General features: G+C 36.2%; 1 protein-coding gene across 2 annotated transcripts in view; it reads left to right on the forward strand.

Annotated features, from left to right (window-relative positions):
- fstl5 (follistatin-like 5) overlaps positions 1-24,959 on the forward strand; it is a 130,345-nt gene that overhangs the window by 84,604 nt on the left and 20,782 nt on the right. For both annotated transcript variants that reach the window (XM_016573581.1, XM_016573582.1), the window contains exons 7-10: positions 8,092-8,258; positions 13,586-13,706; positions 15,411-15,572; positions 17,503-17,637. In XM_016573581.1, the coding sequence (XP_016429067.1) occupies positions 8,092-8,258; positions 13,586-13,706; positions 15,411-15,572; positions 17,503-17,637 (585 nt within the window). The remainder of the gene's footprint in view (positions 1-8,091; positions 8,259-13,585; positions 13,707-15,410; positions 15,573-17,502; positions 17,638-24,959) is intronic.

Raw genomic sequence — 24,959 nt, forward strand, 5'->3', positions numbered from 1 at the left:
CAAAAGTAGATAAGATTTTATATTTAAAATGGAAATCTTTTGTGGCATTATAAATGTCTTTGCTGTCACTATTGATCAGTTTAATACATCCTTGCTGAATAAAAATAGTAATTAAAAAAAAAATCTTACCTTACCTGACCTCAAACCTTTGATTGGTAGTATATATAGAGTCCTGAATTTTTAGCACAGTCACTTCATTTAAAGAATGCAGTTATCACTCATTTGTTACCAAACTGGTTGTGAGCAGAACTGTATTTAACACTCTGAAAGAGGACTAACAATTGATTCTGTTGCTGAGTGACCATAGGCTTTCTCATACCAGTTTTGATTTAGCTCTCCTACTATAGAAGCATCGCCGCTCTGTAATGGAAAAGAGTGTGAACTAAATCAAAACTGCAGTCGTGCACTTCAGGTTTAATTCCACGCTGCTGCTGTGAGTGATGGTCGAGCCCTGAGGGAGAGTCTACTCATCCGCTACACGTGCTGGAAAAGAGGGGGCAAAACCTCCACTTACTGTACTGTCATTAATCACAAACATTGATTCAGGATTAAATGTCTGGACAACACCTTCCATAATATTTTTACATCATTCGCAGTCTTGTGGTATTATGAGTGCACCATATTTGTTTAGGCTGCATCCGGGTGTTTTTATACCATAAAATAGACTCTTTCTCTATTTCTGTTTCCCTTACTGACATACACATAAACAAATACTCATCTTCTCGCTTGCATTCCTTGTTCTGAAAAATCCATTCGCCTTTCAATCCTACAGGGAATTGTAAAACGCAGTGGCTTGCCCTAGAGCAAATTCCAAATCTAAGACACAAAAGATTGTAATTGAATGGCTAGGCAGGATATTACTGAACGCCAGAGATTGCGTCAGAGTATTACTCACACATACACATGGCCTGATTTGATGAGAAGCTGTACTTCAATTCAAGCTTTATTTATTGCAAACATTAAAGGGTTTTTTTTGTTTTTTTTGCCAAGTACAATAGGGTAAAAAGATGAAGATAGAGTTTAGACTTACTTAAGAACAGTTCACCCATATTAGAAGGTCCCAAAGGGACATTAGTCAGCACCATTTGTGTTTGTGTTCAATTAAAAATGTTCCTTGGATATTTTAACATAAACAGTTATCACAAGTCTTCAGAAGACTTGCATAAAATATAAATATTATTAAAGATTTTGTTTAAAAGTTTTTGAAATAAAGTTTAAATGTATTTGATCAAAAACACAGTAAAACCATAATATTATTACAATTTAAAAGAAGTCTGTTCTATTTGAATATTATAAAAATGTGATTTATTATTGTGATGGCAAGACAAAATTTTCAGCATCCATTACTCCAGTCTTTAGAGCTGCTGATTTGGTGCTTAAGAAACATTTTCTTATTATTATCAATTTTGTATGATACTTTTATGGCACTTCTTGTTTTTTATAGCGTCTTACAGTGTTAATAATCTCCACTTTTCTTGCATGAAAAAACAGAATCTCTGTAAATAGAAATAAGAAATGAATATGTAAATAAAGAAAAAAATGGAAACAAGGATGTGAGAAAAATATCAAGAGTCAAGTGTTGCCTTTGTGTATTAGCTATGCAATTACGGTACTTCATGAGAAATTGCATTTGATAGTCATGCTGTTTATTCCCCATTACTGGCATTTCCTGACAATGTGGCATGATCTGACAGCACTCATAAAATGATTGGTTGACAGGTTTCAGGTGATTAGGAAAGGAATAAATAGATTTGCCTCGATACGGCACAGGAAATTTACAGTCTAACAATGTCTTCTTGGTTTCCCCCAATTCATTCTAGATTAATCTCTGTAAATAGAAATAAGAAATGAATATGTAAATAAAGAAAAAAATGGAAACAAGGATGTGAGAAAAATATCAAGAGTTAAGTGTTGCCTTTGTGTATTAGCTATGCAATTACTTCATGAGAAATTGCATTTGATAGTCATGCTGTTTATTCCCCATTACTGGCATTTCCTGACAATGTGGCATGATCTGACAGCACTCATAAAATGATTGGTTGACAGGTATCAGGTGATTAGGAAAGGAATAAATAGATTTGCCTCGATACGGCACAGGAAATTTACAGTCTAACAATGTCTTCTTGGTTTCCCCCAATTCATTCTAGATTTTCCAGTTGGTATTTCTGTATTCCTCTCAGTATTCTTTCATTTTTCCATACTGTTCTAAATGCCCAAATTTGGTAAGTCAGCAAGAGTTTGTCCTCTTTGTCCACACAACTTTATGAAACTGCTTAAGCTTGTCTTTTTCTCATGTATTAGTGGTGCTGGAATGGGAAGCTTTTGCTGAAAGTTGTTGCGTTTATAGTTATTATAATCGGTCGGGAAAAACAAATGCAGCTCTCAGACACATGCCGTCTCGTTTTTCCATGGCTCACTGTCTGTTTTACTGAATTCACAAAAGGAATAAATAGATTTGCCTCGATACGGCACAGGAAATTTACAGTCTAACAATGTCTTCTTGGTTTCCCCCAATTCATTCTAGATTTTCCAGTTGGTATTTCTGTATTCCTCTCAGTATTCTTTCATTTTTCCATACTGTTCTAAATGCCCAAATTTGGTAAGTCAGCAAGAGTTTGTCCTCTTTGTCCACACAACTTTATGAAACTGCTTAAGCTTGTCTTTTTCTCATGTATTAGTGGTGCTGGAATGGGAAGCTTTTGCTGAAAGTTGTTGCGTTTATAGTTATTATAATCGGTCGGGAAAAACAAATGCAGCTCTCAGACACATGCCGTCTCGTTTTTCCATGGCTCACTGTCTGTTTTACTGAATTCACAAACTAAATGTAAATACAGAAGTCCTCACTCCTAATTTACAATCTTGTTGTAGAGCTGTGATTTTTGTTTTTAAAAAATAAATAAATAAATAAAACTATATTTTTACAGATTGGAACCAAGAACACTTTGTACTGTAAGCAACAACAAAGTGTCAGGCTTCACAATCAAATGATGATTCTTACAGTACATTAATCCACTGGTTTACAAAATCCCCGTATAGACATGATATGGTTGCTCAAAAATCTGTATAAAGATGTAATGCTGCATAAAAAGCCAGACTAAATTGTGCCTGTTCTGACCCACCTCAACCTAGTTTCAAAGTATACAGCTGTAATTTTTATGTAAATGCATCTATGCCACCACTGAACAGCATTAAACAGTCTGTATAAAAACAACAAATGTCAAAGGTGGCACAAAGGTGCTTTTTGTTGCATTTAGGTGTTTTTAAATTCTGCTCAGAGGTGGCATGAATGCATTTACACAGATACAACCACAGCTGTTTCCTTTCATTCTAGGGGCTGAGGTGGGTCACAGCTGGTTTAATTTAGTCTGGCTTTTATGTGGCATTACATCTTTACACAGAATTTTGAGCAAGCACAGATAAGCTGTAACTCGGCTATGTAAAGATGCCATAAATGCCACTTCACAAGCACTTCTATGTTACCTTTGCAGTATAAATTAGGCAACAGACAATTTAAGGTCGATCTGTCCCTGCTCAATATTCAGTGTAAAGATGCAATGCCGCATAAAAGGCCAAACTAAATTATGCCCACACTGACACACCTCATCTCCTATATCAATCTCCTCAATATCAAAGTATATAGTTGCAATTACTGTGTAAATGCATATATGCCACCATTGCAGTGGTTTAATTTAGTCTGGCTTTTATGTGGCATTACATCTTTACACAGAATTTTGAGCAAGCACAGATAAGCTGTAACTCGGCTATGTAAAGATGCCATAAATGCCACTTCACAAGCACTTCTATGTTACCTTTGCAGTATAAATTAGGCAACAGACAATTTAAGGTCGATCTGTCCCTGCTCAATATTCAGTGTAAAGATGCAATGCCGCATAAAAGGCCAAACTAAATTATGCCCACACTGACACACCTCATCTCCTATATCAATCTCCTCAATATCAAAGTATATAGTTGCAATTACTGTGTAAATGCATATATGCCACCATTGCAGTGTAAATTAGGCAACTGACAAGTTGGGGCTGCTCTGTGCCTGCTGTAAAGATGCAAAGCTGCATAAAAGCCATACTAAATTACGCCTGCACTGACCCACCTCATCTAGTATCAACATATACAGTATAGTTGCAATTGCTGTGTTGTAAATGCATTTATGCCACCTCTGAGCAGCATTAAACAGTCTGTGTAAAGACCTTTAAATGCTGCTTCAGAAGCACTTATGTGTCACCCTTGCAGTGTAAATTTGGCTTTGGAAGACTTTAGAGATTTGGAAATGAGCAAACTGTAATACAGACCTGATCTCTGGATAAATACATGAAAAGTGATGCTCATGCATTTTTGTGCTATTGTGCATACTCTCAGATCCTCTCTCTCATAACTGTTCCACAGAAGTATTCCCTAATGCAGAGAGTGTGTACAATGCGGAATGAATCTGACATTAAATGAGGATTGCTAAAGGTGCACCAGCGCTATACTGCTGTTATCCACTATATGAGCTGAGAGTAACACAATGAATAAGAGGCATTACTGACTAATTTGGTAAATTAGCTTTAAATGAGAGCACAGCGATGAAATGCAAAATTGACGTTTGCGAGGCGAGAGGCATGTTTGTCTTGTGTGCAAGCTAGTTATAATTCCCCGGATCTTTAATTGCATAATCATTTGAGATGCCCCAACCCATGTACTCATTTATTTTGCTGCAGCTTGATTATGTTTTCCACTTGTGTGCATCTCTATGCATGAATGTAATTAAAATACCTGGAAAAATTTGGTATTTTAGATGTCATTAACATGATCATGGGAAGGAGATCAAGTCAATCAAGATTTAGTGCAATTTTACTGGGGAAGCTACTTTAAAACTACAAGGCTACAATCATGTCATTACATAAAGTAGGTAAATTAGTTTGCTGTAAGACAATGACTACAAGACAAAAAAAAAAGATGTCTACGATGTTGATGTTTTATAGAGAGAAAGAGAGCTCTTAAATGTTTGTTTTTATCTGCAGTATTTTCTGCTTTATTGAGGGTTTTTCATTTTTAATATTTCTGTATTTAAAGGGATAGTTCACCCAAAAATGAAATTTTGATGTTTATCTGCTTACCCCCAGGGCATCCAAGATGTAGGTGACTTTGTTTCTTCAGTAGAACACAAACGAAGATTTTTAACTCAAACCGTTGCAATCTGTCAGTCATATAATGTAAGTGAACTGGAATCACGGCTTTGAAAGTCAAAAAAACATACACAAACAAAACCAAATTAAACCCTGACACTAAAATGACTGACAGACTGCAACGGTTTGAGTTAAAAATCTTCGTTTGTGTTCTACTGAAGAAACGCAATGTCCGAACTGTCCTGAGCGCGTCCTGAGCGTGTTCGCGTCTTCTTCTTCAGCCTGCGCGTGACACGTCTTCTTCTTCTTCTTGCTTTATGCCACCTATCTCTCAAATGGACCATTGACACGCCTAACTGAGATTGTAGATAGAGTGTCAATGGTCCATTTGAGAAATAGGTGGCGGTAATGCACTTATAAGTCTGCGATCTGACATAAAGCAAGAAGAAGAAGAAGACGCGTCACGTGCCGGCTGAAGAAGACACGAACGCGCTCAGGATTGCGCCTGACATTGTGGAGAATCAGAGGTAAAAAACAATATAAATACTGTTCAGTTTCTTGCACAGACCGATCGTTTCATGTCTTTACACATCAATGTATCGTCACGAGCCGCAGGGTTTAATTTGATTTTGTTTGTGTATGTTTTTTTGACTCTCTCAAAGCCGTGATTCCCAGTCACTTCCATTATATGATTTTTTTTTTTTTTTTTAGATGCTACTGGAAAATTTAGTTAAGTTAGTAGATAGACAGTTACTGAGTGTTGAAATTTTTCCTTTTTTGCAACCTCATTTTGACATTTTTCTGATCTCTCTCATTTAAAGGCTGGTCGCTGATTTATGAGCGGGTGGCCTCGGTTAACCCAAAAGGTCAGGGTACAGCTCCACTGAAAAGCAAATGAAGAGACTTTACCGTAATTAGACCACCAGAAATGTTTGGCACCTGGCTCTGTTATTCCTTTTATACTGTATAAAAACTGAGAAATGATATATGAGGATCTTTTAACAGCTATCCTATTTATGACTGAATGACACTGTTGAGTCTTGGCTGAGGAGATAATTATATTCAAATTAGATGTTAAGTTGAATAGTTTTTAGTTGAAAAGAAGCTGTCAGAATGAACTGTCGTGTATGGTTGTTGTTTCTTCTGAAAGGCTCGTAGGAGCAGCCGTTATTTTCTACCGTCATTAAAATCTTAATTTCAAAACTAAGTGAAACTATCAGGAGACGCATGCTTAAAGCAGCACAAAGCCTATCACCATCATTATAAAGAGTGTTATGAAGCTATGAGTCAGATTGTAAAGCCATCTCAGCGCTTGCCTTGGGCAGTACAGCGGCTTGAGCTGTATTGGATGCTTGTCAGATTCATGGAAGCATCACAGCTGATTGATGGTGCTCATAAATAGATTTGGGGGTCAGGGGTTTGTTTGCTATTCTTGTCCCGCTACAGGTGTTTGTTTGTATATGAGAAAGGAGGTTGGTGGCATTTCAGAGCCAGAAAACTCAAAAGCTTGTTGGGCGCATGATCTTTTTTTAATTATATTTATTAATAGTGTTTATTAATATTTTAAATTTAGAATTGAATTTACATATGTGTGTGTGTGTGTGTGTGTGTGTGTGTGTGTGTATTTTTTTTATTTTTGTATAGCTTTAGTTTATTTTAATTTTAGTAATTTCATTACTTAAACTTATTCCAATTTGTTGCAAAGGCAACATTTATTTATTTTTATTTATTTATTTACGCTTTTTTCGTCTAATATATGTTATTTTATTTAAGATTCATTTGAGTGTTGAGAGTGTACTGTATAAAATCAAAAGCAAAACTTAATAACGTCAGCAAAAGCAAACTTTAATTAGTGGTTTAAATGAACAGCTCTAATATTACTATATACTATTTTTTTTTTTTAATACATGTTCTATCCTTTAATAGTCACAATTAAATCATCATTTAAAAACATGCAAAACTGTTGAGTCTTGGCTGAGGAGATAATTATATTCAAATTAGATGTTAAGTTGAATAGTTTTTAGTTGAAAAGAAGCTGTCATAATGAACTGTCGTGTATGGTTGTCGTTTCTTCTGAAAGGCTCGTAGGAGCAGCCGTTATTTTCTACCGTCATTAAAATCTTAATTTCAAAACTAAGTGAAACTATCAGGAGACGCATGCTTAAAGCAGCACAAAGCCTATCACCATCATTATAAAGAGTGTTATGAAGCTATGAGTCAGATTGTAAAGCCATCTCAGCGCTTGCCTTGGGCAGTACAGCGGCTTGAGCTGTATTGGATGCTTGTCAGATTCATGGAAGCATCACAGCTGATTGATGGTGCTCATAAATAGATTTGGGGGTCAGGGGTTTGTTTGTTACCCTTGTCCCGCTCCAGGTGTGTGTTTGTTTGTACATTTATGTATTTACGCATATATATCCTTTAATAGTCACAATTAAATCATCATTTAAAAACATGCAAAAGCCTCTTTTAAAAATGGGTATATGACCCATTTTCACATGTGGCTATTTGGGCAATTAGCCTTTACTCAAGATCTTAGCAAAACATGGCTTTTGAGAATATTTAAAAACTTAATTTGCCGTATTTTGGCCCAGACTAAATGTGGCTTTAAATGTGAAAAAACGAGACCTTTGATATGCTGTTCTATTTTTTTTTTTTTCATCCAAATAACAAGAGATCCGACTCAAGAGGCTGTGTGTGTGTGTTTGTGTGTGTGTGTGTGTGTGTGTCTAGTCTTTTAAACCTCCATTTACACTACACTACACTAACTGTCTGCAGTACAGTTCATTGCTTTAACGAAGTGCTAGGTGTCACAGGAAGTGATATTCACACCAGTAATGTGGCATCTGAGAACAATTTGATGTTCTCACAGGTAGTCAAAGTAGCTGATGCGCTGTTGAAATATCAAAAAAAAAATTGTGAACAAAAATAGCTGATATTAACCCACTCTTTCTCTGTTGTTTCTCAGAGGTCTATCAGCTCAGCCTTCCTGAAGACCAGAAACTGAGCGTCACCACGGTAACAGTGGGTCAGAGTGTCGTGCTCACATGTGCCATCACAGGAGACCAGCGGCCACCAATCATCTGGAGACGCAACAACCATGCCCTCAACATGCTGGAGCTGGAGGACATTAACGTGAGTGACGCACCCCTTTCACCTTATTTCGTCTCCGTCACACTCTGCTTTTACCCGGTCGAGTGTGTGTATGTACAAGCCATCTGGAAAGCGTTTCAATCAGCTACCTTTTTAAAGCTGCTGAAAGCAAGTGGTGGCACTTTCAAGCCAATAAATTGACACACAAGTGCAAACGCACGTTCAACATCGGCCTTGTTTTGAAATGATTTGACATGGTGTGGGATCATTCGATGTTCAATCTAATTCACTTCATCTCTCTTAATGTTCCTTCAACTCGATTTAGCTAACATTCAAGAAAGAGATGGAAGCCAGGTGGGATTTCACAAAAAAAAAACATAAATAACACAATAAGAGCTCCAAAGTCTCTGAGTTTTCAGATGTTTTACAGTTGTGCCACGCTCCAGCTGTAATATATATTTATTACAGTAACCTTAACTAAGCCTTGCTGATGGAATATGGCCCCATGATACCAAATTGAGATATGAGTGATGTTTTAAATGTTCACACTGTAATGCAACATCACTCAACACGGCTACAACTCAATAGAAAGCACATTAGTGTAAATGAGGATTGAGAGAGAAGATACTCAAGAGAAACTAAATGGGTTTGGCAGTCTTTTATGATGCTTGATTGAGCCAATATGAAATGAAGTCATTTAAGATGAAAAGAATGTTAAGAAAAGAATTAAACAGAAGTACTTAAATAAATGAAAGCAGCATAGAGAATATGGTATGTCTCTCTGGGGATATGCTGCAGGGAAGAAATTGAGTCTGTCTAACGTAAATGAATACAATTTCATTAAAGTGTTCAATATGTTTATGGATATAAGTTTGTGAGCTTGCTGTCTGCCAAAGAGGACATTTGTATTCCCAAAACTCTACTGTTTATCTTAACAATATATTATCATGAACATTTCCATTGTCCTTGACTTTCATTTTATTATTTTTTTTATTTAATTTTTTATTTGCAGAATATAATGTCGAGTAAATCTGTTAATTATTCCTTGTTACAGTGTACATTTATTTCTATTGAGAGTGTGTATATTTGACCAGCCAAATGCTTGGCTCACTGGGGTATTCATCAATTGAGTCAACACTAGCCTCTGTGTCATCCTTAATATATTAAAAGTTTGTGAGGCCTTTAAAGGGATAGTTAACCCAAAAATGAAAATTACCCCATGCTTTACTCACCCTCAAGCCATCCTAGGTGTATATGACATTCTTCTTTCAGACGAATACAATCGGAGTTATATTAAATAATGTCCAGGCTAATCCATGCTTTATAATGGGAGTGGATGGTAGCCCAAAATTTGAAGTCCAAAAAATTGCACCCATCCATTATAAAAGAAGTCTACATGGCTCCGGGGGGTTAATAAAGGCCTTCTGAAGCAACGTGATGCGTTTGTGTAAGAAAAATATCCATATTTACAACTTTATAAACCTTAACTTCTAGCTTCCGCTGTCGTACGCACTTTCATGAGAGAGTGGCGTCCAGCGGATGATGTAGGCTACCATACACTCCCATTATAAAGCATGGATTAGCCTGGACATTATTTAATATAACTCCGATCTTTAAATGAGGATGGAGTCTGTGGCTGCCAAGATCCATCTCTAGAACCTTCAACCTGCAGTCCCTACCACAATATAAGCCAGACGGGACATGCACACAAGATGATACAGTAGCATCTACATGAATAATCTAAAAACTCAGAGGAAAGCTTGTTTAAATGTCAGCAGCTCTAAAAGCCACAGACAATCCTTTAGGACAGCAGAGCTGGCTGAACTAAACTAGAAGATGCAGAAAAGCATTCACGTACCTTTGAGGTATCCTGTATTCCCAGAGCACTTAATGTCATCATGTCATGTCAAGGCATGTTGCATGAACTTTATTTAATTTAATTTTATATTATATTATTTTATTTTATTTTCCAAGTATAGATGGGGGTAATATTAAATTCACAGAATTATATTCTTATTATGAATATTTTCTTTCTTTCTTTCTTTCTTTCTTTCTTTCCAAGTCTGTTGTCAGGGAGAACCTCATTAATCCAAGTATAGTTTCGAGGTAATTTCATTAAGTTTAGTGAATCCCGTCTTCATCTAAGGAAGCATCTTCCGCACATTAATGTGCTGAAAATGAGGGATCTTGCTGAGCGTTGCGTCATGGGACGCAACTGAGACCACCACGTGGCCATTATTATGAACCGCTCACTGAATACATAAAACAAAAGAAGAGGATTTAGAGACTAAAGTAGAAACTGTGGGTAAAGCATTATTAAGGATCAGCAGGAAGAATTGTTTGAGCTAGCATATAGTCTCACACCGTAATCATCTAGATTGAATATATTTTCCTTTCAACATTAATCAAAAAGATAAATGATAAAATAGAAAAACCAGCAGTCACCTTTGCATGTTGACATTTTCACTTTTGCACCTAAAATCATTCTTGAAACTGAAATGTTGTTTGGATTGATTTCTTTTCTGCAGATCCCCTCTCAGGTAGGTTCATGTTTTTGGGTCTGCATGCCTTTAAGCTGCAACAGTCAGAAAACCCTGACGCTAATCACTTCTAACACCACAATTAACCCTCGGTGACTCACAAATCTGAAGACCAGGTTAAGGTGCCTGCACTATTGAGCTGGTTCAGAGTCAAGGAAAATGAAGGAGCTGGTGGTTTGCACTCTTCAGCGCTTCTTCAAGACATCCTATTTCTCTGTTCATTTACCATGAGGGTTACGATGCCGTATCCTGGCCTTATATTTTGCAGTGGTTTGCCATATATCATATCCTCTATATAATACACTATAGTGTAAACCAGCGTTGGGGAAATATGTTGAAACTGATAGATTTAAACTAAATACAATTGTATTAGGTATACAAATATATAGCTGTAAAATCACGTAAAACGTCCCACGCAGGCAATCAAATTAGTCTTTTTTTGTGAATCAGTTCAAATCTGAATTAACCGATTGCTATAGATGAATCACACTTCCCAACAGGACTTGAGAGTGAGAGTTGTTTTGGAGAGTGCGTTTGATTATTGCCTCAGTTTGTTTGGTTTAAAAGTTCCATGCATAAAATAATGTCACGTTAAAACCAGTAATGTACCATCATTCTACATTGACACTCATTAAAACTGAGTTATTGTTATGCTACTTATAAGTGTAAGTTAGTAGCATCACTATTTACAGTTTATCTCTCCCACATTCACTATGGCTTTGTGTGCATACATGTGAGTGTCCAAGTTTTTACTGTCGCACTGCATCATTCTGCAGCCTATCAAAATTAACATATTTAATCAGAACCATTTGAATTGTCCTTGAAGGAATACTTGTGCGTTCCTGGACATCAGGATGTCAGGAAAGGCCAGTTGACCTTGTACAAACAATGTCGTTTGAATACATTAGCTTCATGGGGTTTTGTTTGGACATTGATGGCGTTTCTCTTCAGCCTTTGTTGTCTCTGATACTGCTTGTTGCTTTATGCACCGATTCTTCTTTTTTCTATTCTTATCATTAGACTTTCAAATGACTGGTGCGATCTGGTTTTATTTCATATTCAGAGGCTCCTCTGTTTTGCCTCTTTTTAAAATGCACTTTTTCTGTACTGCTGTTTTTACTCATTAAGAGCACATTGTGAGGAAAAGGGCTGGGTTATTTGCATGATCAAGGTCATGGCCTGTAGTAAGCAGAGTTTTACATCCTTACTGGTGCATATTAACACAGCCAAACTGCCGTTCTTCATTGATTGTGCTGTTAGAACTATGTGTCTATGTAGAAACAGTAGTTTTAATGTCTAGTTAATACTTTTGTCTGGCACAATAGTGTCCACAATGCCTTTTAATTACTCTACTGTGCAAAAGTCTTAGGCCATTAGTATTTTCATCAACAAAAATGGTTTAAAGTCAGTTATTTCTATCTTTTGCTGTAGTGTGTCAGTGGGAAATACCAGTTTACATTTCCAGACATTCCTTTTGCCATTAATTGTAATAATCCAGTATGCAGAAGGAGTCTGACAACAGCCACATCTCACCATCCTCCAGTCTGTCTGGAATGACATGAAGAATCAGAAAAAACTGAAACAGACTAAATCCAGAAGAGCTTTGGCGACGTCTCCAAGGCGCTTGAAGAAATCTTCCTACAAAGCTACATTACTGCGAAAAGTTTTAGGCACTTGGTAAAAATGCTGTGAAGTGAGGGTGCTTTCAAAAAATAATGCCATAAATGTTCTTTATCGATTAACTTCTGTTAACTAAATCAAATCAACATTTTGTTGATTTGATTTAGAACCTGCTTTGAACGCACCCATTGCGTTCAAAGCAGGTTTTGCCCTAGGTGTTTTTCAGGTAGCTTTGCAGGTAGGATTCTTGAACCGTCTTGGAGATGTTGCTACAGTTCTTCTGGATTTAGTCTGTCTCTGTTTTTTTGTTTTTTTATTCTTCATGTAATCCCAGACAGTAGTGTACAGTATATTCATTTGTGGGTTTTTCTTAGCAAGTAACATATGCAACTATTTGCATTTGGTCTGTTTGTCATATAATTCTTTTATCAGTTGGCTGCCCTAATTATTTGCATATTTTCTGTATGTAATTCTTTTATCAGTTGGTAGACCTAATTTCCATTTCTCTAACGTCTGTGTAAATACACTGTGGCTCAATTTCTCTCTTGCTCCCATTTTAAAGAGGGAGTTCATCAAAAAATGAAAATTCTATTATTTATTCACTCTCATGTGATTTAAAACCTGTATGACTTTTTTTCAGCTGCAGAGCAGAAAGATTTTTTTTTTTTTCATTATTTGGACAAAAACAATTATTTTCATTCCTTTGTGTTCTGCAGAAGTAAGAAAGCCATACACAAAACGGCTGGGTGAGTAAATGATGACAAAATGTAGATTTTTGGCTGAACTGTATCTTTAAGTTTGTTGTTTTTCTCAGAAGCAGTGTGTGGAGAATAAATGGTGTGTGTGTAGAGCTTTAATGACGGCCTGCAGCAGAACTGATGCAAATGTCCGCTGCAATCTGCTCCTATTGATTACCCTGTTTTTATCTGTCCTCATTCTCCTTTTCTTTCTCTCTCAGTCCCTCTGTGTTTTCTTTTCACTGTGTCACAGAGTTTCACCGCAAGCTGCTCTCTTTTCTCTCTGCAGTCCAGTATCTGGATGCTTGATTGCGCTTCCACATTTTTATTTGCAGATTAATGCATTCAAGCTAACGTTGATTATTAGACTACACTCTGACATTTCCAGCTATGGGCTGTTGTTTGCACTTGTGTGTCATAATCTTTCACTCTGTAAGGTCACGGTGATGGTAGTTTTGTGTATTTTTAACAGGATTTCGGAGATGATGGATCACTGTACATTACCAAGGTGACCACTACGCACATGGGCAACTACACCTGCCATGCAGACGGCTACGAGCAGCTTTTCCAAACGCAGACCCTGCAGGTTAATGGTATGTAATGTACGAGCGCATTCACTTGCATTATTGACCAATCGAAATCAAGTTTTCCAGAGAGCTGTATAATGATAAGCATTGGATTTAAAGAAACAATGAATGGAATCCCAAATTAAACATGCACTTTACTGTAGCTCACTCAATATTTATGTTCACTGCAAGCACAGTAATGCATGCATTGTAATCATCTCGCATTACATTGTATGTGGCATGTTGTATACCATACTCACATTCCATGCTGTGTTTTCTATAAACAGTTTTAGCAGCAATAGTATAGAATAGAATAGTATTAACAGAATAGAGGAAAATACCATATTAATTCTTATTTATTGTAACAATGTATAAAAACTATATATACACATACAAAAGCTCCAGAATAACACACACTTCTCACTGCCGCATGTAATGGACACGTCCGCACACCAAGAGAGACAAAGACAAACATAAACTAATAAATCTGACTCTCAATTTCACGGAGGAGCAAATACACACAGAGAATTTATCCGGTCCAGTGATGGCGGACTTACAGGCTGCCAAGCAAAGGCACTTGCTTATTCACACAGAAAATCAACACTGAGGAAAACAAAGAAAAGGAGGGCAGAGGAATAAAAGGTGGGAGATTGGAGGAGACAAGGGGCCATGAGAATTTTGTGATAGAGCTGTCAGATTTGATGCGTTTCACACAGGGGACAATCTCAAGTCGATCCCCAGGTAATAAAATACACACAAAGATAGATACAGGTACACACACAGACATCTACACACAGAAAGAAAAGTCATTTCATATGGATTTTTATCTTTTCTAGGTTGAGCTTAATAAAGAACAAGTCCATATGGCTTTTTTTTTTTTTTTTGGCCATATCACAGTTTTGGCTGAAGATATTTGGCTAATAATTACCTAAATTCTGGTTTATTCCTCACATGCTATTTTTTATGGCTTCAAAACACTTGAGTTGTATAAACAATACAACTCTTTCAATAATATAATTCTTTTAGAATTATATTAGATATGTTGCTCTTTCTTTCTCAAACTCGGTATCACATATATGCTGATATGCTTTCCTACATTTCCATAATGCATGGCTTTGTTTTCACATGGTTTACTGTTTATCATAATCTGCTCATTACCAATGAGCTGATCTTGGAACACCACAAGGGCCTGAGCTCGCGATTTTTATACTAAATGATTTCTGCCTTCCAATCGTGAGTTGAACTCCACAGTAAATAGTCTGAGTCCCAGGGAGCTTAAGACACAGATTCTACTCCCTGTGCCTTGAAGCAAAGCATTTAATTAAATCAACACCCTTGCGTGCTACAAAATGGTGCCCCCGCCACTGCTGTCCAAACATTTCCCCTCATTTCTCCCATTTCCTCTCATATAAAGTAAACTGGTTAAATACAGATACTTATAATTGTTGTTCTTATTATTATCATGCTTGGCTTGTATTTTTTATTTTTCTAAGAGTAATCTTTATTTAATAATTAATGACAACTTGGCAACCATCCTCTCAAGCTCATTTGAGTATCTGTGATGATTTGGTGGCATATACAGGATATTTGAAACTCAAAAGGCAAACAAATACTTTCTTGTAAATAAAAGGAAAAAATATATTTTGCTTTTCTAACCATTCAGGATGTTGTTTATTTGTTTATTTATTCACTTTGCGTACACTTCTGTCCTTTCTTCTGTTTTTTTCATAGTGCCCCCTGTTATCCGGGTGTATCCAGAGAGCCAGGCACGCGAGCCGGGGGTCACAGCCAGTCTGCGGTGCTACGCTGAGGGCATCCCTGACCCACAACTCTCATGGCTGAAGAACGGCATGGACATCACCACAAAACTCTCCAAGCAACTCACACTTCAGGGTACAAACAAATAACCATTGGAAATGTAATTCTTATGACTGAAACAGTAATGCTGCTGATGGCACAGAAATTACACACTTCCACACAAAAGGACAGTATGTGACAATTATGAATGGGAATCATAAAGAATTCAATCATTTTGATTCTGGTTCCTAATGGTCCCATTCAAGAGCATTTTAGTTTATTTAAGAAATAAATGTTTGGAATGAAAATGCAATTCCACTGCCAAATGAAATATGACATTTTAATAATAAAGGTGTGTTTAAACAGACTTTTTAATGACTTTTCACAGTCTTTTTAGATGTGACATTAAGTATACACTACCGTTCAAATGTTTGGGGTTAGTAAGACTGTTTGCTCTTTTATATTTAAACTTTTATTCAGCAAGGATGCATTAAATTTATCAAAAGTCAGAGTAGACAAAAGGATTTCAAATGTAAATGAAGTTCATTAAAAAATCCTGAAAAAAAACTATCAAGGTTTGCACAAGAATATTTGGCAGTACAACTGTTTTCAACATTTATAATAATAAGTGATTCCTGAGCAGCAAATCAGCATATTAGAATGATTTCTAAGGATCACATGACACTGAAGACTGGAGTAGCAATGCTGAAAATTCAGATTTGCAGTACAGGAATACATTTTAAGCTATATTAAAATAAAAAAATAAAAAAATAACTTTTTTTGTAATAATATTCCACATTACTAATGTTTTTACTATATTTTTGATCAAATAAATGCAGCCTTGATTAGCATAAGATATAATTATTAGATGTTTTGTTATTGTATTAGATATTATGTTATTACATATTTTTTTCACAAATATTTAAAGATCTTACTGGAAAATCCCAAACTTTTGAAAATGTAGTAACATTTTATTCTGCAATTGAAAAAAATAATAATAATGACAAATGCATAATGTTGTCTTAGGAACATGACACTGAAGACTGGAGTAGCAATGCTGAAAATTCAGATTTGCATTACAGGAATACATTTTAAGCTATATTAAAATTAAAAAATTTAAAAAAAACTTTTTTTGTAATAATATTCCACATTACTACTGTTTTTACTGTATTTTTGATCAAATAAATGCAGCCTTGATTAGCATAAGATATAATTATTAGATGTTTTGTTATTGTATTAGATATTATGTTATTACATATTTTTTTCACAAATATTTAAAGATCTTACTGGAAAATCCCAAACTTTTGAAAATGTAGTAACATTTTATTCTGCATTTGAAAAAAATAATAATAATGACAAATGCATAATGTTGTCTTAGGAACATCTAGTCACACAGTTAGTTGTAAGTGTTTAAATTGCTAAAAAGAACCGACTCATAAGAGTAATTCATTGTGTAATCCGACCATTCTGCTCTGTTTGGCACTGTAGATTCAGTAGCGGTTAATGCAACGCTAAATAAGTAGTGAAGAAAACTGTCAAGATAAAAATATAACCAGTTCTGAATTAGAACTCAGGGAATTCCCAAGTCTAATGACAGTACAGTTCTCTGTTCTCAACAAAAGCTTTACATTAGCTGATTTCACATTGAAAAATTTTTTACCCATATCGTCACACAAGCCAACGTTGATCTTGTCATTCTGAAGAAGCTTTATTTAGCCGTGATGCCTGCTGGTTGCACTGTAGCAGTGATTGACGTGTTTGTCATGATCTAGATCTTTACTCAATCCCACAATCCCCCCTGTGGGGCCTCTCATCAACAAACATTCCTCCGACGTCAGCTGTTCAGACTAAAGCTAACATGACAACTTGAGAACACTATAAATGTTTCAGCCGTTATCAAACACATTTTTTGCCATCCCATTAGAAGAACTTACATAAATAGAGCTGTTTCTGTCTCAAGTGATTTAGAAGTGATGGTGGAAAGGTTCACTTCACGCTTTCCTTCATTCTTTTTTTTCCTTTCCAGCTAACGGGAGCGAGGTGCACATCAGTAATGTCCATTTCGAGGACACCGGTGCCTATACCTGCATTGCCCGTAACGAGGCGGGAGTGGACGAGGACATCTCCTCTCTATTCGTGGAGGACTCTGCTCGGAAAACGTGTATGTATAAGTCATGAAGTGTAGCCCATCTGTCCTTATGATGGAACTTCACTTCCTGTTTCTTTGCATTATTTATCAGACTGAACGTTAATAGTTTATAAACTTCAGATAACTTTAGATAATAATAGAAGGAGATGCAGTAATGGAAGAAGAGTCCCAGAGGCCTGATATTTCAATATTTGTCAGCAGTTTTATGGCACACTGTATTCAAATGTATGAAAAAATTATATATATATATATATATTTATATATATATATATATATATATATATACACACACAGTATACTTTACTGTCACTTTTGATCATTTTAATGCGCCCCTGCTGAATAAAAGTATTCATTTCTGACCGCAGACTTTTGAACAGTAGTGCATATGTGCGTTTATATGAATGACTATGGATACAGTCAGGTTTATTGTATTGAAGCCATGAAGTTGTGGGCAGTGAAGGATGCAGAGTAACCTCACAGGTCACCATACACTCATCGGTCACATTTTCTGTAATGGTTTTGCGGAGGTGTTGCGATATGTAGTCCACAGACCGAGTTCAGAGGTCTAGCTATTGTAGTTTAGCGAGATTTGATCGAGCAATGCACTGTGCTCACAGAAGGCCATGGTTTCCTCACAGGTCATACAACCTGAGCCAGTGCTGTCTGTGCGCATGCATAATGGCTGACAGTATTTACACAGATTCACTACTGCTCTGCCCACTGATCTGGAGTGAGTTCATCCAGACCCTTTGATCTCTTCTCTGACAGCTGTCTGGATCAACGCTTGCTGTAGACCGTCTCACTCATGGTTTCTCCTCAAGCAGACTAATATGATCTCTGCTTGTGTAGAGATACGCTATGTTAGAGAATATTCTCATAGGCGTGACGTCGCAAATCATTTGTATTAGAATGTACTTTCCATTTGGACACAAAAGCAACACCATTGTTGGTGTTTAAAGGAACAGTTCGCCAGTTTGTTGGTCACTTCGATTTGTTGGTTTGTTTTTTTATGCTGTTGCAGTGAATGGTGATTGAAGTGTTAATCTTCAAAATGCATCTTTATATATATATATATATATACACACACAGTATACTTTACTGTCACTTTTGATCATTTTAATGCGCCCCTGCTGAATAAAAGTATTCATTTCTGACCGCAGACTTTTGAACAGTAGTGCATATGTGCGTTTATATGAATGACTATGGATACAGTCAGGTTTATTGTATTGAAGCCATGAAGTTGTGGGCAGTGAAGGATGCAGAGTAACCTCACAGGTCACCATACACTCATCGGTCACATTTTCTGTAATGGTTTTGCGGAGGTGTTGCGATATGTAGTCCACAGACCGAGTTCAGAGGTCTAGCTATTGTAGTTTAGCGAGATTTGATCGAGCAATGCACTGTGCTCACAGAAGGCCATGGTTTCCTCACAGGTCATACAACCTGAGCCAGTGCTGTCTGTGCGCATGCATAATGGCTGACAGTATTTACACAGATTCACTACTGCTCTGCGCACTGATCTGGAGTGAGTTCATCCAGACCCTTTGATCTCTTCTCTGACAGCTGTCTGGATCAACGCTTGCTGTAGACCGTCTCACTCATGGTTTCTCCTCAAGCAGACTAATATGATCTCTGCTTGTGTAGAGATACGCTATGTTAGAGAATATTCTCATAGGCGTGACGTCGCAAATCATTTGTATTAGAATGTACTTTCCATTTGGACACAAAAGCAACATCATTGTTGGTGTTTAAAGGAACAGTTCGCCAGTTTGTTGGTCACTTCGATTTGTTGGTTTGTTTTTTTATGCTGTTGCAGTGAATGGTGATTGAAGTGTTAATCTTCAAAATGCATCATAAAAATAGCCCAAATGGCTACTATATTCCAAGTGTTTGATTTTTTTTTTCTCAAACAAAACTATGCTGTTATTGAATGATAATCTTCCCCTACAGCAGCATTATTTTAGTATTATATATATATTACTATAGTATTAGTTTTAGTATATTATTATAGTATTTATTAGTAGCAGTGGTAACAGTTTATTTTAAGGTGTCCTTGTTAAACATGTTACATGTACATGCTATTATAATAACAATTAATTATGCATAATTACATGCAAGTAAGAAACCCTAATCCGAACCCTAACCACATGTAGTACATGTGTAGTACAAGTACATGTAGTTAATTAATATTACTCAGTCAGTACTTAAATGTATATTTACACTGTAACAAGGACACCTTACAAATAAAGTTTAACCGTATTAGTAATGCTTTATAATAACTTTCATTATTTTTTCATCATTAACAAAAAATATATAATACTTAACGGATCGTTAGTTAATATATATTCAAATAGAAACGTGAGATAATGTGCTTGTTAATGTTTACTAATTAACTTATACATTACCTAATGATTAACATTATTTTATGTAAATTAAAATGATTGCAATGCTTACAGCTTTATTTCAGTTACTGAAAATGATTTTAATAGTTTTTGTTTTTGTTAACAGTAACAACACTGCCCTATATTGAGCTGAAACTGAATTATTGAATCAGTGATTTAAACCAATCAGTTGGATTCATAAAAAAAAAAAATTAAAAGAATGATCCATTTCCAGTTCAAACATTGTCATTTCTCTTATGAACTCTCTAGAGTTCTCTCTAGGAGATCTAGGGCATCAACATTTTCTATGATTGAAGACTTGTTTTTCACACAATGCTATTGTATAACTTACGTAAGTAAAATGGACCACGTTTATGATACATTAATGGTGCTTTTGCATCATTATTGAATCATTATTCATTGCATTATTAACTGCAAAGTGCATACAGCTAAATTATTTATAATTCTTTAATCTTCCACGGAAGAAAGAAAGGCATACAGGATTTGATCAACATGAAGGTGAGTGAATAATTGAATTTTGGGTGAACTGTTCTTTTAATGCATTAGTGTGTGTCACGAGTAGCTCTGATAAGTCTCTTGTGTTAAAACCGGGCTAAATGGTTGGATTTGATAGTCTGCTATTGCTTTCATTGTGCATGAGAGGAACAATCCTGCACTGTCAGCTGGGATTTCCTCTTGCATTATTCCTGCAACGGCAGGTCTGAACTCATAAGCCTGGGATGATACATGGGTCCCTGCTTCCACAGAACGCACCAGCCCGGCAAATACATTTCCAACTTGTGCCCAAGCACTACATTTAAAATCTTTCTTATTGATATCAATGAGCCTTTATCACGCTGCTTCGGCTTTGTGTAATGAATTTGTCCTTGTTGCTGTGTAACTTATGAATAGGAGATGTGGTTTCTATACAATACAGTGCATGCCTGAAATTCGCTTCCATTGAGGTTTGGTTACACAAGACGACCACTGATACCGAGCAGTAAATGCTAGGACTCATAGCACAAAGTTGTGTGTTGGTTGTTGAATGTACAGTGAGGATTACAGCTTCTGAAAGGTTGTAGGGGGCGTGTGATAAAAGTAATCGTACATCTAAAGGGCAAAACAAGGTGAAGTTGGTGGACAGCCATTAGCAATTGGGGTCAGAGCCGTTCTACAGGTCAGTGGGGAAAACACACTGCACTCAGAGGGGAGATAATGATCTTGGTCCCCTCTCTCTCTCTCCTCAAGCTTTACAGGTCAGACAGTATCCCTCAGCCCAGCCACGGTGCTCTAGAGATCATGAAATTGGATGTCCGCCAAAAAAATCAAATCTTAAGGGCCACTGAGTAAAAGTCCCCTGCAATGATAGTATGCTGTCTTCCCATTTTGTTTCTAATGGCCTAAAGTCGAAGTGTGAATTTTTTTTGCTGTTAAAAGGCATTGTCTTTTTCAACTACACAGTAAGTTTTATAGCTGCCATTTTCAAATATTGCTGTGTTTGTTTAATCAGGCCAACATGTTGACTTCTGGAGTAACCAGTAGGGTTCCACAAGTTAAAAATCTCATATATTTTTATATGGACATTACCGATTAAAAGTTTGGAACCAGTAAGAATTTTTAATGTATCTTATGCTCACCAATGCTGCATTTAATTAAAAATAAAATAAATAGTAAATTATAGTTAAATGTAGTGCATATTATTACAATTAAATGAGTATCAACTGTTTTCTATTTTAATAAATTTTAAAATATATTTGTATAATATATTTTAAAATATATTATAAAAAATATATTTTAAAGCTACATTTTTAGCAGTCATTACAGTATTCAGTGTCACATGACCCTTCAGAAATCATTCCAATATGTTGATTTGGTGCTCGAGAATTATTTCTGAGTATTATTAATGTTGAAAACGTTTGTTTTGCTTAAAGTCCGCATGAAATCAAAATGTACAATATTTATTTTGTTAGCGCACATTGCTAGTCTTAAGGTCAACAATTAATCCGTGCAAGTTAATCCTCTGAAAAAAATTGTCTTGGTAATCTTTAATCAAAATCGGATCATTTGCTTCCGCTCTGGAATGGCATGCCTTCTCTAATGACGTCAGTTTGACAGCTTGGGCAGAATATGCCTAACCACGCCCCTCCAACCGTTAGTTTGCTGTGAGTGAGAGATGAGAGGGGGAGCGCAAAAATAAAAACCCCGGCCTCTACTCAGTATTCCGTTTCAGTTGGAAATACGTCACCATACTGAAATCCAGTCGGCAGCAACTTCCGGTTCACGCAGACCTTAATGTTTTTGAGGAAACAGTGAAACAGATTCTTTGATTATTAGAAAGTTCAAAATAGCATTTAATTGAAATAAAAATCTTTTCTTATAATATATCTTTCTTTACTGTCACTTTTGATGAATTTAATGCATTCTTGCTGAAAAAAAAAGTATTAATTTCTTTCAAAAAACCATACTGGCCCCAAACTTTTAAATGGTATATACATATAAACTTATAATGTTAATTATGAATTAAATAGTATTTAAATATTTATAGAAATTTTATGGTTATTTGATACATATTCAATGAGTCAGTAGTTTCATATTATCTCGGTTTGTTTCCTCATAAAAGACATTTAGTACCATCTTTTGCCTGTTTTTCCAGATAATTTTTGTGCTTCAAAAAAGTATGTTTTAATGTTGTGATCTATCGCAGAGGTAATTGGTTTAGGTCAAGAATTAGCTGTTTTTGGAAGAAAGAGTTTTTGGGAAACCGTTGTTATTTTTGGACTTCCATTTAGTACTGCTTGTGGCACAGGAACTACACACTTCACCTTTAGACTTTAACAGTCCGGCACCAACTCCCTTGTAAAACAATGCAAGGGCTCTGGTTCAATTAAGTAGTGAAGCAAATCCTGCAGCAAGTTGCTATCATTAATTATTTGAGTACATCTCTGGTCCCAGAAGAAATTTTTACTGTGGAAATGGAAGCAGATGTGGGCTGTGGGAGGACGATTTAAACAGACGAGTGATTTGAGACTGGGGTGATGCGAAGCACTCAGGTGTGATTGTGCTCATCATCTATGAAGAAGAGAGACAATATGTTGTTGCTGTCTTGTCAAGGGGGAAAAAATGCTGGCCAAGTATTTAAGGCTGTCAGATAAACACCACCTGCTGCAAACATACAAACAATAGTAGTGCTGATCTCCCGGTGGTCTGCTGCAGCTGTGTACTTGTTGGATTATAGGATTCCATGTTTGCTCCGCTGATATCATGAGAGATGGTGAACGCAAATAAAAGAACAGATGCAGAGAAGCAACATGTCTCTGAGTACCCACAATTCCACAGTCAAACACAAAGCCCTTGCATGTTAGCAAGAGCCTCGCCAAAAGCCAAATGTGATGGTTACTTTGTCCATTTATCTACTTTTTTTGTTTGGATCAAGCAGTCTACTGTAGGGATCTTGTCAGAATTATCATTTCACACTCTGTAATTTTGTGTTCTGCACTGTCATAGACTGGGTCCATCTGAACAGTGTCAGCATCTCTTTGCCATTGCATGCTGGGATATGCCAGTGAGCATGCTCGACTCTGCCATTCAGTGCTCAACCGGCAGAATTTTAGGCTAAGTGCACAGAGCTCTATCCTAAAAAAAAACACACAATGCATAGTATGTGGCCCTTTTCCTTCTTTCAGATTTCTTTAATGAATAGTGTTTAGAATAGTTCAGAAAACTTGTCTGAACACTTAATTCACTACTATTAGTCGAAATTCACACAGCTGGTTTCAGTAAATTGGTATTTTTCTCACCCAGAGCTTTTGTATTACTTTGGAAAAGTTCAAATAGCACATACGTCACACAGACCACTTTTAAACTGTATATACTTTTGCTAAGTTTGAATGCTTCAGACTCCATTCATTGTGATTGCATGTAATGCATTTGTGTTGCATGGAAGAAAGTAGGTCAAATAGATTTGGAGCGGCTTGAGAGTGAATGAATGAGAGAATTGTTGTTATTGGATGAAACATTACAAACTCATGTTTATACTTGTATAAATATAGCCCATAGTTGCAACATACCAAGTGATTGAAGTCGGCATAAAAAATCTTATTTTTTCTTCTTAATTCATGTTACCAGTCTTGTGCACTGAAGACTGGAGTAATATCACAGGAATAAAGTACATATAAAATAGTTTTCTATAAAAAGTAGTTTTAAATTGTATAATATTTCACAATATAAATTATATAGTTGTTGTTGTTGTTGTTGTTGTTGTTTTTAATAAACGCAGTCTTGGTGTGCATAAAAGACTTTCAAAAACATTTAAAATTTTTATTCACCCCAAAACTTTTATGTTAGTGCATATATTATAATTTCTGTTTCATGCTGACTTTAAATTCTTCAGCTAAAATTTGAGTGCTTTTTCTTAGTTTATGTCAATAATGACCAACCTGAACACATCCTGTGTGCGAAGATGTGTCTAAAGGCCAGTTTTCCTGGACAGTTGAACCTTACACTCTGTATCACCACTCTAAGACAAAAATTAGTGGCTATTTTCTTTTCCTTCTTTCATCAAATGTATTTTCTGGAGTCTATTTCAGCATTAGCCCTTCTCTGAGGTGTTGCCCTACACCTGAGGGCATTAACCTCAATATCCAAAAGACTGTAGGAGTTTGTATTAAAGTTTAAAGAAAGCAATACCAGCAAAATAAGGTAGTGCACTGTAGCGTCTGGACCAATCAAACACACAATTTTTCATTTGATTTAACAAATCAGTTATTCATTAGATTAACAAATCGTCACAGTCCCCTCACCCAATAAACTGGATGCCAGGATGTCTGCAACGACACCAGGCCCCCCCCCTGGTACCCATGGCAACCAACCCACCTCTGCTAGACCAGATCCATTTACGACCTAATGGCATGTTGAGAAACACCTTTCTCACTACAATTTCCATAGGAAATCCAC

The sequence above is a fragment of the Sinocyclocheilus rhinocerous genome, unplaced genomic scaffold, assembly GCF_001515625.1.
Source record: "Sinocyclocheilus rhinocerous isolate Xijiao unplaced genomic scaffold, SAMN03320098_v1.1 scaffold111, whole genome shotgun sequence".
Taxonomy (NCBI): domain Eukaryota; kingdom Metazoa; phylum Chordata; class Actinopteri; order Cypriniformes; family Cyprinidae; genus Sinocyclocheilus; species Sinocyclocheilus rhinocerous.